The 14,642-nt window shown below is 48.5% G+C and overlaps 1 protein-coding gene across 1 annotated transcript in view; it reads right to left on the bottom strand.

Annotated features, from left to right (window-relative positions):
* Positions 1-14,642, bottom strand: part of FAT2 (FAT atypical cadherin 2) — a gene marked incomplete at both ends in the record, with an annotated part of 42,184 nt that overhangs the window by 4,985 nt on the left and 22,557 nt on the right. The window contains 11 exons of the mRNA XM_084295494.1: positions 454-895; positions 3,166-3,311; positions 3,961-4,768; positions 5,834-6,031; positions 6,140-6,283; positions 6,911-7,048; positions 7,682-7,896; positions 9,605-9,994; positions 10,780-11,013; positions 11,434-11,587; positions 12,873-13,069. Coding sequence (XP_084151620.1) covers positions 454-895; positions 3,166-3,311; positions 3,961-4,768; positions 5,834-6,031; positions 6,140-6,283; positions 6,911-7,048; positions 7,682-7,896; positions 9,605-9,994; positions 10,780-11,013; positions 11,434-11,587; positions 12,873-13,069 — 3,066 coding nt within the window. The remainder of the gene's footprint in view (positions 1-453; positions 896-3,165; positions 3,312-3,960; positions 4,769-5,833; positions 6,032-6,139; positions 6,284-6,910; positions 7,049-7,681; positions 7,897-9,604; positions 9,995-10,779; positions 11,014-11,433; positions 11,588-12,872; positions 13,070-14,642) is intronic.

Raw genomic sequence — 14,642 nt, 5'->3', positions numbered from 1 at the left:
CTGTCAGCTTGCTGTTTTCCCATATCCTTTCCCATAGCCCCGGGGAGTCACCGAGTGCAGTGGGGATAGATGAAGATCTTGGCTTGTTTCTGCCCAGATACCATCGCTGCATGATCCCATCTCGCCCAATTCCGACCTCACTAATGTCTCCTTAAGCAAAGGGGATGTAGCGGGGAGGGTGGAATTTCTATTTGCGTCTGAATTTTTGGCAAAGGTGCTCTCTCCCAGGTCATGCACGCTCCTTAGAAATGTGCTCCTTCCCTCTGGGCCACGGCCCTCTGCTGAGAGCCAGGAGGATGATCTCATGGCCCCGGCTGCTCCTGCACTGAGCCAGCTATCCCTTGAGTTCCCCTGGGACCAGGGACCTCTCACTCAAGAAGCCCCTTGATAGGGACAAATGAAGAAGTTGTGACTTTCCCTTCCCCCGTTGCTCTGCGTAGGATATCCACGTACCTCCTCCGTGTGTTTCGGAGCACATCCCGTTGTTGAGGCACGGATTGCTGCTGCAGGCACCGGTTGGGGAGCAGCACTGCTTTATCCCCACCTCCTCCACCACTTCCTTGGATTGCCCTTTCCCGGGCAGGAGGACCACTTCCCTGCCGTTGATCGCAAGCACATCCAGGCAGCCCCTGAACCCTCGTGTGACTCTCTGGGACTGGAGGGGTTGCCGGAGGCCCCCAAAAAGCAGGTCTCGTCTGCCCCGGGAGATGCCACAGGTCCCTGGCAGCTGGAGAGAGGCGTTCCCCAGCCCGTCGATGAGCAGGCGGACAGACGTGTTCTTCACCTCCAGGAAGACCGAGTGCCACTCGCCGTCGCTCACGAGGCGCGAGGAGGAGAGGTTCCCGGTGTAGCTGCCCCGACAGCTGTACCCGAGGTGAGGCACCCCGTTCACCACCTGCAAAACACATCCCAGGGGGCCCGGTTAGCTGTGGTACATGTGGGTGGTGTTTGTGGGGGCTCTCCACATTCCTCTTGCTACTTATTCCCCTCTCTCCCTGCCTGAGCATTGTGAGTCAAGAGGGATCCCAGTTTTTGGGCCCCAAGAATTACCAGCTAGGCAAATACAGCCCCTGAAATCTCCTTTATTTTACAAACCACCTTCATCTTGCTGGCACAACTTCACCTATGGCCCTTTCCTGCAAGCACTGACCACTAGGAGGGAGGGAAGCTCACCTTTCCCTATAACAGGGTGCAGAGCCATGTGATAGTGCTGCTGCAGCTGCTCACCCTTCCTTCCCCCTTCCCAAGCATAATCAGAGCCCTGGTATTCAGGCTGTCCTAACTCCATCACTGGGCACAGATGGGCTCTTGTTCTGAGCCACGTGGCCTTTATTCTTTTCTCACTGTCTCACTAGTGGTGGGGAAGGTGCTGGAGTGGTTCCCGCTTTGGCATGGGTGAGGGATGCTGAAAGGACCTCGACGAGGAGCAGCACCTGGCAGCTTTCTCTGGGGGAGGCAAGGAGAAGGCAGGAGGCAGAGAAAGGGATTCCTGTTGTACCTCATCAGCCTGCCAGAAACCCAGGCCAAAGCTGCTAATAGGGGTTGCAATCCAGTCCTTGCTCTCCAGCAGATGGGAGGGAGACAATCAAGTTACTGAGCTTCCAAAAGCAAACCATGGTCTTCTGCACTGAACTGGGCCATCAGGAATTCCTGTCTGCAACCCAAGATTCCTCTTTAAAACTCATGGAATAAGGAGGAAGGAAAGGTTATCTGTGTTATTTTGGGGTGAACTCAGAGGTAAATCCCTTTTTCACCTTTTCTCCCCAGGGCTCTGTTGATAAAAGCTCTCCTTCATAGAAGCCAAGAGCCCATGGAGAAGGAGAAATGACAGAACAAGACATTCACAGAAAACCTGCAGAGCTTGCTGCTGGGAATCCCAAGCAAGTGAGATCTCCACTGGGGGACATTAGAGACGAGGAGTGGCGATGCTTGGAAGAGGCTAGAGCAAGAGGAGTGATTATGGGCTACATCAAACTTTAGAGGAACCTACATCTGGTGTGGTCGGGCTGCTCTGGAGGGGCCAAATGCAGAGTGGGACATCAGTTCACTCTTAGAGAAGTCTGTGGCACAAATAAAGCTCAGTGAGAGGAGAGAGCACCCGCCGAAAGAAGCAGGGATGACAAAGGGAAGGGAGAACTGGATGCAGCCGGCACGCGCCATGGAAGGGCCTCAGGGCAACGTGTGTGTAAATCCCTTTGCACGATTGGCAGGCACACCAGAGAGCTTTGTCACTTTGCTTTATCTGGAGGAAGGTGATTTCACTTCAGATGGGTCTGTAGATTGGGCTTATTGATTTCTGGGGCTGGGAGACAGTTGAGAACTTGATTCCCTGGAGCAAGAGCTGATGGACTGCCAAGTCCTTCCCAGCGTGCCTGGCTTGCCATCCTGTCACTGCGTCCTGCTTCTGAATATCAGTAGAGCTTAGCAACTGGAAGAGCAATGATATGTCTACCCCTGGGGGAAGCTGTCCTCTTTACCAAATCTACAAACTGTCAGCTAAAATTCATTCACAGCTTTGTCTCATACCTAGAAAGCTTAAAATCACACCACAAGGCTTAAAATCCTGAGGGCTTCCTTCAGTCATTCAGGCCAGACAGACCCTTCTTGAGAAGCAATATTTCTCTCATCAGCCCTTTGCAGCATGGCTTAAAGTCACAGCTGGAGGTGGGCACAGGACATAGAGATGATGTTTCTCTGCTTTTGTCCTTAGTGGCTAGGGCTGTGACAGCAAGGAGCAACACATACTTTGGGTAGGTCTCTGGGTGTTGGCCACTGCACAGCTTCCCGTCTGTGTCGGTCTTTTGTAGCAGTGGGAAGAAAAGTGTTTCAAAATAGGAAGATGGGATTGCGAAACCATGAGAAGGGATGAGGGAGCTCGGGGACAGGATGAACACTTGCAGGTAGATTTGCAGTGTGTAGATCACAATGTGATTAGTCTCGGGGATAAGTCTCAGTAAGCTGATAAGTACATCCCGTGATCTTGATCTCCAGTTTGACCAATTTTAATTGGCGGGGAATATACAACCCCCCTATTCTTTATTCATCTGCTTTTCTAGATCAATTACTAGAGATGTTTACTACTGCATCTTCTTTCTCCGGTAACCTTCCCTGAAACAATAAGTGCTTTTTACACTGGAAAGAAGCCCTGCATGTTGTGATCCGTACCTCCAACACGGCCTGGTCGGTCCCGTTGGCGGAGAACACCACGGCGTGCTGCTGGTGGGTCTTCAGACGAAAGTGCATGTGCCAGGACCCTGCCTGAGAGTGCTGGTACCAAATGTAGCTGTGGCCCCCGAACCTCACAGCCGTTCCTGGAAGCAGAGTGAGCGAAAGGTCTCATCTTTGTCACATTTTGAGGCTGTTTTCAGCCTTGCCTCTTTTCCCAGCCAGACACCATAGCTGCCCAGCAACAATCCTGCCCACAGCAACCCACGTGCAGCTGCACTGCAGCTCCCACAGCTCCCATTTGGTGTTCCCAGTATTTCTTTTGGGTACACAACTGTAAGACAGTCCTGCGATAGCAGCCCTGCAAGTTCTGTCCCACAACAGCTTCTGGGTGCCCTCAGAATGGTCTACAACACCCTTGGATTTCCTCTTCCTTTAACATGTCTTTATCTTAGCCTACAGTATCTCCCTACCTTTCCTGCCCAAGTGATGTGTTAACCTCTGTTGTCTCATTACTTGAAGCACTCTAGAGTACACATAACAAATATACTCTACTTGCCTTCCCTGGAATTTATCAGTTAGTCTCTATTTTTATGAGCCCTGAATAAACACAGGAGCTCAAAGATTGAAAATCTAATCACTGAGCTTTGTTACTTGCTAGGTATGAGTGACTTTTGCCAATATTACTGTTGCTTAATTAAATGCTACAGGAGATTCACAGAAAAAAAAAAAGAGTGAATTATTTAAGTTCTAAGAGGTTTATATTGTGGTGTGCTACCAAGAAGGATTGCTCACCATTGCAAGAACAGATTTGCTCCAGGCTGTGCCGCGGGGTGAGGACGCTGAGCCGGGCAGTGCTGTAAGTAGACATCATGCCTGGATCCAGCTGAATGGTCTCCTTGCAGACACGGTGGGCACAGTCTGACCCGTGGCACGGCACGTGAATTGCCTTCTTCATCCGCAGTCCCACAAGCTGGTCCATCTCCCCCGCTGAGACGGTGATCTTGTTTGCCAGCACCCGAGGCTCATACAGGGAGCCATGTGGCTCTCCGACGGCCAAGAGCAGGTCCACCCCATCAGAGGCAGCCGCGGGCTGTAGGCTGGCCATGTGGATGTTCTGGCGCCGGGTAACAAGGACGTTTCCTAGAAACCTCTGCAAGTTGCGCCAGTGATCCCCCACAAACTCCTCCGGGGAGAGGTGTCGGAAATGCAGCACCACCGCCTTGTCCAGCGCCTCCTGCGTGAAGCACCACACGTGGACGTTGACGCTGGTGCTGGCGGTGAAGGTGCCATCGCTCACCGTCACGTTCAGGAGGTAATGGCCATGGGGAAGCTTGTCCCCAGCGATGATCTTTCCGTCTGTGGCCCCAACGGAGAAGCGTCCCTCCCGGGGCACTTCTGCCACCAACGTGTACACCAGCGTGTCGTGGGGGTCTCGGTCCGTGGCGTGGATCTTGCCCAGCACGCCGCCTCGGAAGGCTGCCTCGTTGGTGGTGATGAATATCTCCAGGGGAAGGGCGGAGGGGGCGTACTGGCTCTGCTCAGTCACTTGGATGTTTATGAATGCCGATGAGGACAGGGGAGGGATGCCGCTGTCGGAGACCTGACAAAGAAAAGAGAAGGACCTGTTACAGCTGTGTGCTGCTTGCCGTCCCCTGAGGGGCTGAGGTTTTGCCAAAGGACAGTGCCCTTCACACAGGCAGCAATGGGTGGGAGCTCTCAGGCAGCAGGAATGGAGAAGGAGCAGGAAAAATTGGCAGCAGCGTTGGACCTCTGCCTGGGGCTGGCTTCCCGAGGGAAGTGGCAGCGTGCCTTCCAGCCTGGAGACTGATTGAGTCCTTCTGTTCGTGGTGGGGTCGCACTCATTTCCGTGTGCTCATCAGCAGCTGAGGCACACCTGAGTGGCTCTGATTTCCTGAGGATTAATCATCTTTAGAGCTGCTGCCAATCTCTGGTGTTCCATACGTAACCGGGTGTACAGAGATAGATAAAAGCAGTTACGCATGTTGACACATTTGCTCACCTTCCGGACTATTTAAGCCCATATCCCACCTCTGACAACGTCTGCCTAGCATGAGCCAAGGAAGCTCAGAATAGAAAAATGTGAATAATCAGATTACAGGATAAGTCTCTCCCTCATCTTAGGCAGTGGTTGAGGTTTGTAATAATAATAGTACCTAGCTTTTAGAACGACTGCTAGTACTGGAGAAGTATGTACTTTACATGTTATTATGCTATTGTTTGTAAAACACTATCCTTAGTGATAACATTGAAAATTAATTCATTTACACTGCCACAGTAGAAACCCTCAAAAAGAGGAGCTTAAATCACTTCTAGGATACTTGGAGAAAATTTGCATGATCACTTTAAACTGAAGTTGCTAGAATTACGCTGGGAAAAGCATCTGCCTAAGGACACTGCTGACAGAGCACTTCTCATGATCATGTTAACTGATTTTATCAATGCCGAGGCTGGTTCCCAGCTTCTTGTGGGCAGACTTTGCAAAGCAATGAGCTCTGAATCTGACTCCAAATTGCAGATTTTTTTCCTGGATTGGATTTCTCCAATACCAGGGAATTTCCCATCCGGCTGTGCCATCCTAATCTCATTGTGTTGCTCTTAAACCCCGGTGGGAGTCCAGCTACCAGGACAGAAAGGCAGGCTTTACCTGGACTTGTAAAAGGTACTGCTCTTTCACTCTTCTGTTCAGGACGGATGATGTTACCAGCAGACCATTTTGGGTGACATCAAAAGCCTTCCCATCATTGCCCTGTGTAATCTGGAATGAATACGGCGGGCCATTTTCTGGGGAGTCTCTGTCACTCATGATCAGCTCCAGGACACTTGTTCCCACGGGGGCATTCTCCTGAAATGCAGAAAGATGCTAGGGAAGAAAGAGAAGCAAAGAGACAAGGCCCAGGGGAACTCATATTGCTCCTAGGGCTGCTGGATAAGGAACAGCACCCCAGCTTACCTGCACCACCACGCTGTAGTTGAGCTGGAAGAACCGAGGAGGGTTGTCATTGACATCGGACACATGGACACGCACGGCGACATCGCTGGACTGAGCAGGGTGGCCGTTGTCCGTGGCTCGAACTGTCAGGGAGTAGCTGGAGATCTGGAGGATTTATAGCTCATGGTCACTTGGAGAAGTGCAAGAGTGGAGGCTTTTTCATGTTCATCTTTTACTACTACAGCTTGTTAAATAGCTTTGCCCTCAGCTAGTGGTCTCCCTCTGTAAATCAGCACCTTGCTGCAAAAAATCAGCCTCACAGTAGCTGCAGAGCAGGGAAACAACTTGCCAAAGATGGATGAAGCCCAAGCTGAGCAAACATCTGTCAGCAGTGGTTTGAGCTGCTACTGCTTTATGGAAGAGATTGTCCAGATGGCCTTTCCAGCTCCTGCCCATATCCATTTTTTGTAATGCTCTGATGAATATGGGTGTAAACCAGCCACATTGGTTTCCATTTTGGGGCTGATTCTCACCCAGACAGCTTGAAGTACTGGTAGAGCAGATCACAGCACAGAGCTGTGACCACTGAAGTCTGTATTGCCTTCTCCAAAGCCCACTGTTTCTACACCTATGGGTCTAGGAAATGATTGAATGAATGAAAGAGTTGCTCTCTGCTTATGGCATTATCAGGAGATCATTCAGAAAACAGCAGGCAGCTGAATATACTGTGCTCCCTTGGGCTTCTGTGACACATCAGTTTTAATTTTCCTGTTTCCATTTTCTTGAACTCACCTCTTCCCTGTCCAGATGCTTGGCAATACTTATCTGCCCGCTTTTGGGCTGAATGGCAAAATGTCCCAGTGGGTTCCCTTCCACAATTGAATATGTGATCTGGTTGTTCATTGCTCCATCCAAGTCATCAGCTGACACCTGTCAGAAGAAGAAACAACTAGGACTCCTGGCCCCAAAGGGCCTGGCCATGGGGGAATCCCCAGGGACGTGACCTCTTTGTAATTGAAGGGTATTGGTTTGAGCTTGCTTTAAATGAGGAGGAAAGAAGGTGTTTTATATCAGTGTCATTCATGAGTTTCTCTGGGAAAAAAAAAAAAAGATAAGCAAAGCTACAGAATTGGCTTTCTCCTTGTTTCTTTCCTGACCTCACCATCCTTGTTATAGTAACGCAGGCTGGGCAGTGGATTCCACATGGCAATACCCTGACTCCTCTATTCTGCACTAGGGAATCCCCTGCCTTCCTCAGGCCTCAATGGTGTGGGCTATAGGCAGGCATTTTAGCTCTTTTGGGAGGTCCTCAAAGCTCCTGAGCCCTCCTTAGGTTTTCCAAGCGTTCATTCAAAGGTGCCTTCTGAAGCAAAGTGTCAGCCCTGTCTGTGGGCTGCTGGGAGTCCTTGCGATCACCCATTTTAAAGTCATGCCTAAATTTTAGGTGCTGAATATCACAAACCCACCGAACTGGCTGTGTCCAAAGCTGAGTAAAGTGCAAAGGAAGAACAAATAATGCATAGTGCAGAGGCAAAGACAGCGGCTTTTTTTTTATAATCATACCGTGAGGATGATTTCTCCAACTGCAGCATCCTCCCGGATATCAGCGAAGTAGGGGTCTTGGATGAACTCTGGTGCATGGTCGTTAATGTCAGTAATGTTGATCACCACCATGGTGACATCACTGAGAGAAGCTGAGCCCTTCCTTGTGCCCTCAATGGATAAGTAATACTCATGACTCGCTTCGAAGTCCAAGCTCCCATTTATGTATAAGGCACCTGCATGGGCAGATGGGCAGAAAAGGACAGAAGATACTTTAAATGAATGGTACATGAGAGTTTTTTGGAATACTTCAGGACTACCAAGATGCTTGCCAAGACTGCCAGCTGGTAAGGTGCTGTTGATCTGTTTTTGACCTTTTCTGGTTAAAGCAGGATATTGAAAGTCATGGCATCACATAAAACAAGCTGTAATTGAAGTGATTCTGCCATAACCTGCCTATGTTTGGTATCAGGTGTCTGAAGAGGTGAAACAACCTCTCGTTCTGGAAGGTCTCCAGCAGTCTTGATTGGAAGAGATCTGGGACAAAATAGGATGAGAATCCAACAATGCTATCAAAGGCTGTGACCAAGGCAGTAGCAGAGCACCACTCACTGGTGTCATAGGCAGGGTGAAAAGGTGTGAGATGTAGATGCAGAACTGTACAGGAGAAAAAGGTGTATGGCAAGGTGTTGAGATTTGTAACCAAGGTTTGGGATGTAGTACAGAAGGAAAAGGGAGGCTGATGAACTCAGAAAATGATTGAGGAACAAGGAATAAACACGTACATTGAAAGAAAATAAAAAATTAAAGGAAAAAAAAGGAAAGGGACACAAGAACACAATGGGACATTGTACTTCAATGTTTTCCTGGGTTCTGCACTGCAAATGCCACAGAATTATTCCTTGGAAATTACACTGCTCTGCTGTCTTTTAAGGTGTACATGCTAATGAGAAGATCATTTTGGAAAAAGTAGCAGGAGCCTTGAGGACACAGAAGCTGAGGAAGGCGCTGTGGGTGAGGGTGTTACAGCCAAGAGCAGTAGGCCACTGAGGATGCAGCCGGTGCTTGTTCCAGGGATCTAACACTGGCCTCGCGATAACAGCTCTTATCAGATCGCTGTGCAAATAGAGCAGTGCTTTATTTGGCTGGTAAACCTGTCTCAACACCTGCTTGTGGTTAATGGATTGGTAATAGCCACATTCATTGAGTGCTGCCTAATAAAACTGCCTGTTAGCTTGGGCTGCAGGTACCTTGTAAGATCACAGTGGAGAGGCTTTCTAAATGAAATCACCTTGCCTAGCATTTTGAAGTGGAAAAATTTCCCCATCCTAATCTCCACGTAATCCTCTTTCTCACAGACCCATCTCAGATCCCAGAAATGTAGCAGGAATCTTTCTGTTAATTTCAGGAAGATTGGGGTCGCACTTAAAGTGGCTTAGCTGACAAATTTAGTGTAGAAGACTGCACTCCCTACCCCCATGCTGTACTCTCTATACGGGCAGAAAAGATCTGTGGCCAAGACTGACTGCTTGGAGACATCAGGGGAAGCTCTTTTAGAAAATGGAGTACTCTAACATCCTCCTTTTCCCCCAGCCCTTTCTTCTGACATACATGTACACACATGTGAAGAGAATAATGGGGAGTGTTAAACAGAGGCTGGGAAGAAGAGAGGTGAAGGAGAGACAAATGTGAGAACAGGGAGAGAGAGGGGTAGAAATTAAGGAAATGAAAGATGGTAAGAAAAGAAAGAGAAACACAAGGGGAAAAGAGGGGAGTGAAAGCCTGAGAACTGTTTAAGGATCAGCAAAGTGGGTGAGGGTGAAAGAGCAAAGGCATAAAAAGAGCAAGTGCAATACATTACAGTGATTAAAGTCAGAGGAGAGAAGAGCAGAAGTGCAAACCAAAAGGAAAAGAACCAGAGAAGGAGGCATCAGACTGTCTTACCTGTATTTGAGTTGAGCTGAAATTTCCCATGGTCATTGCCATTCACAATTTCATACTTGATTTCTGTGTTTTCTGTGTTGTCCCTCGTCAACGCTGACAAGTTGAGGACCTCCGTGCCCACAGCCACATCCTCCTGTACCATAGCCACGTATTCAGGTGCCAGGAAAACAGGCAGGTATTCATTTAGATCCACGACGGAGACGGTGACAGTGCCGAGAGCAGAGAGGGGCTCTGGGGAGCCCCGGTCGGTAGCACAGACTGTCAGCTCAAAGGCAGAGTGCTGCGAGTCCTTCAGGGGCTTTTCCAGCCGGATCACCCCCGTGGTTTCCTCAATTGAAAAGTGTCCATTGGCAGAGTCAGAGAGGGAATAGACCACCTCGGCGTTGGGACCTGGAAGGATAAGGGACAGGCTGCATTAGTGCATGGGTAGGAATGCTGCTGGTTTAAAGGTTTTTTTTGCAGTAGGAATGTAGGTACCTAAGTGACCTAAAATTTATAGATAAAATGGAGGCTGTATGAACATCCCCTTCCAAGGTGCCTCTGTCCACCTGCAGGTTCAGACATCGAGCCACCTTCAGCCATCAGCATCACATGTCTGTGTTTACTTGTGCTTCTAAGTCTTAATCCCCATGTTTTTAAATGCTATTTTCCTTCATCCCTGCTTCCAAAGCAGATAAATATCATCTTGCTTTTATATCACCGTAAGTTGAGTCTCTCCTGGAGAGGTTTATTGAAAGATCCTTTCTTAAGAGCCTTACATACATGAAAATCTTTCACTTTCAGAAGGACCTCTCCATCCATATCAACTCTCTCCAGACACAAAGCTCCTTTTCTCCTTATTGTGCCCATTCTCTTTCTCCATCTTTGGTACAATTTCTGTCCAGTTTGGAGCCCAGACAAACTGCATGTCACAATTTGTGTTGTGCATCATAGTTACAGTTCCTGAGCTTTTCCTCAAAGTCTTCAATTTTCTACAGATATTGCACTTCATACAGCATCACAAGAGTGATGATGCCAGCTTGCTATCCAAGGACATGCCAGTGATGAGATCCAGGCACATCTTGCCAAGGTTCAATCATCTGTGCCCAGTGCTGCTTCCCTCCCCTAAGTTTTAAAGGTATCTATTCAGGATGGAGGATGGACTCTGCTAAGAAGTAAATCCCATCCCGACTCACCTTCATCAAGGTCCCTGGCAGCAACCACAGCGATGGGTGTCTTTGTCGTGGTGTTGTCAAAAACGGCCACGGCGCAGTGGCTGGGGAAGAACCTGGGCGCGTTGTCGTTCGTGTCCTCCACGCTCAGCATGATGTCTGCCTGGCAGGAACGGCCTCCGCCGTCAGTCGCTTTGGCGACGAGGTGGTAGGTAGGCTTCTGCTCCCGGTCGAGAGGCGCAGAGGTGGTCAGTTCCCCTGTGGGAAGGAACAGGAGGTGGTCTTGGCTCCTGCAACCACAGCCGCAGCCCAGGAGGGCTCGGAGAGGCTCAAGCAGGCTGTGCCCTGAGCAAACCGTGGGAGGAACGGACTGAGTTTGAACGCTGGCTGTAATCAGGTTAATAGTGGTGATGTGTCCACACCAACAGCTCAGGGCTGTTCTCAGATCTCTGCCAGCCGTTGCCCTGGCAGGGCTTGGCACGGGGAGTCCTGCAACTCAGGCTGAACCTCATGCAAGGGATGCCAACACGGGATAAAAGTGCTCATAAATCTTTTATTTCAACTCCCCTTTATAAACCTCACTGCATCAAGCCTCCTGCTATGTGACAAACCCCACGTAATCCCTGGAAGGATCACTGTGTCTGGACAGGAGGACACCTTCGCAGATCCAGGTCTCACCTGTGTGGGGGCCCAGCCGAAACTCCTCTGCGCCGGGGCCGTGGAGGCTGTAGGTGATCTGGGCATTGCTACCAACATCAGGGTCAGTCGCTGATATTTTCAAAATGAAGAGACCTGGCTGAGCATCTTCAGAGACTCTCCCAGTGTAGAATATCTGGCAAAGACAGCAAGTGTGATTGGTATCTAAACCATCTCCAAAATACCTCCACTCCGTACGGGGAGGAATGGGCTAGCAGAAAGTTCAAAGAGAAGGGCAAAACAGAGGAGAGCACAACGTGCCTAATGTCTAGCTGTTGTGAAAGACGACCACAACGTCAGGAGATGCGAGCACAGACTAGAAGACAGGCCTGTTATGTTTGGCACTTTTATGGCCCTAGCCAGAACAGCAGCCAACTGTGAAAACCACAGCCTGGGAAGGATACAGAACACTTGGAGAGAGGCTTGGAGATGAAGAAAATACGACCCATGGTTAACCTAATCAGTGCCATTTAGCTTTATAAAAATACAAATAAATATCAGAGCAATCATTTTAATTATGACTATCTGGAAGAGACTGTTGCATCCCTGTTTCCAGTATGATTCAATTTCAACACGTGGGCTGACAGATGATGCTGTGAAGCTCGGGAGCAGACAATTAAGAGTGGCTGCAAACCTCCATCTCTGCCTCTAGGAATGGGCCAGGTAGTTTTAGTAAAATGGATCTTGTTTGTGAACAGGGGGTCTCAATGACAGCTTGAAGCTCTTTTAAAGCCTAGATTTCTTCATTAGAAAGTGGTAAATAATAGATTTAATTTTTCTTATCCTCCCTCTTACACCAGGCAGAGAGCTGTTGAGATTGCTATAGGGACATTTCAGCACCCAGTCCTTGTCTCTGCTGGGAGAACGTGAAGGTCAGTAATTTGCATTATGCCACTGGGAAGAGGGTAGCCAGCTGCTAGGCTGTGGACTGGGACCAGTGGGAGGTGAGGACTGGGACCAATAAGCTCATTTCACACAAGCCTTTGAATCTCCTTTGGGAAACAACTGCTTCTGTCCTTTCTCACCACAAGTAAATCCATACCAGCGATCAGCTCTCTGCAGTAACAACACTCCTGATGGGAATCTTTCAGCTTAGCAGGATATAAACTTGGTAATTTACATGCCCCTACCCAGGAGGCTTCCTGGCATTGTTTATCTCCAAGAATTATCCTTCATAATGCTTAGGTGCTCACTTACTGCTGGCAAACATGCTTGGAGGCTAGATTTAATGTTCTTGCTTGACGTGCACCTTAATTAAATTTGCTAAGTATAATCAAAGCAACAGAATCGTGTGAGAAGAATAATGACAAGCCAAACCCTCTCAACATGTGCTCTTTCTGCCTTTTCTTCCTTGCTCTTGTGTTCTCTCCTTCCCAGCCACTCCCCCCATGCCCCCAGATGTACCGGGACAGATGTCTTACCTGGCCGCACTCGGGGCTGTTGTCATTGATATCCAGAACAAAAATTTCCACTTCTGTGGTAGCCTGAAATTTCCCATCAGAAGCCATAACCTTGAGGAGATATTTCTCTGTATCTTCCCTGTCCAGAGGCTTCTTGGAAGAAATTGTCCATTCTCCTTCGATTTGGTTAACTTGGAACTGTCCTAGCGTGTCTCCTTCTAGAAGGGGCAAGAAGAGGCAAGAAGAAAAAAAGAAAAAAAAAAAAAAAGAAAAAAGGCATTTACTGAGTGTTGAAAATCAGAAGTGGTAAGGAATGGGGATATTCCATGCCAGTCCTGTAGGAGAGTTGAAGGACTGGCAGTGGTGACATGGAAAAGGCATTGCTATCACAGCAGTCAGGAGGGGAGTGGTCGGTCCACCTCGCTGCACAGCTGCAAAATACCCTGCACATTTCTGTTATGCACTGAGTATTACACTGGGGAGATGAATGGGATGGAAAGAGGAAACAGCTCCCAATTGCAAAAATGTCTTTGTAATGTTCTGCAGACATGCATATTCATTGCTGCAAAACCACATCTTCTCACTTTCCTAAAACATGTCAGACTTTCTCGGTGTATGTTCCTAAAGGGATCTGAGAATTGCAGATACCCTGGAGACACTGGTTGGATTTTATTGTTACATACCATGTATAGTTTTATTTCCTTTTAATATTTAGATGCATTTAATATGTAGCTCTGCTTCCTGGAGCTACTTTTCATCCTATAAGACCAAAATGATGAGAGACATAGGTAAAATCGAGACCAGGCAGGCTCGCCAGTCCACCGGATTCGTGTCTCTCCCACTGGTGCTACACAAGGTGGATATAAGAGGGGCAGATGCTGCCCCTGGAGAATCCCTCTCTTCTGGCAAGGAGCTCGTGTCCTCTGCTGCACCCAAGCCAGTGGAGAGAAGGAGAGAGCACACGGGGTAACGGGAGGCAATGAAGAGAGCTGGCTGCAGGGCTTGTTCATGCCAGGCTCTGAAGGGCCTCGTGCAGCCAGGTAAATTAAATTCGCTCTCTTTCTGCTTTATGTGTGCAGTGGTGTTGTGGTCGTGAGTCTGGAGACCACTGAGACATCTGCTGGCCTCTCTTCTGATGCTGGGAGACCCCAGCCCCTGCTCAGATTTAGCTCCAGCGTGCTTGAAATCAATGCGCAGGTGAACACGGGAAGTCAGGCTCTGCGTTCACCTCCTGCTATAGCACTACACTGCAGTTGTATTTATGTATTTTTGTGTAAAGTTTGACCGGCACTTTTAAGTACAAAGCAGCAAGAATATATGGTGTTCACCACTAACACAAATGTGCATTCTCTCAGGCTTAAAGTAATTGGAAGTTACTGCTTCCTTTAAAACGGCAGAAACGCTAATACAGAAATGAATTGCCTCTTTCCTCCCAAAGGCTTGCAAATTCCTAGGCATGCCATAAACCAACTGAAAGTACCAGCATTCCTCCCCTGTTTTGAATGGTTCCTATAACAGATAACAGGCTGCAGCATGATTTGGTTAAATGTTTTGACCCTGAAGGGTCTTCATTTGAGTTTGAGCAAACATTTTAATTTGAAGTATCTGTTCCAGGACCCCTTTGGGGTCAAACAGTACTGTAAAATCAAGCTTCTACTTGTGTAGATGCACAACAAACATTCCAGTATAACTTTTTGTTGTTTTACTGCAGTGGTTAATTTTAGTTGGCACAACTGATGCTGCAGGGATGCAAGAGTCATCTTTGGTGTTTCTTGTTAGTCAAAACACTCA

This window comes from Netta rufina (genome assembly GCF_964035555.1).
Source record: "Netta rufina genome assembly, chromosome: 14".
Classification (NCBI taxonomy): Eukaryota; Metazoa; Chordata; class Aves; order Anseriformes; family Anatidae; genus Netta; species Netta rufina.
The sequence above is the reverse complement of the archived record's forward strand: the minus strand, read 5'-3'. Positions and strand labels throughout refer to the sequence as shown.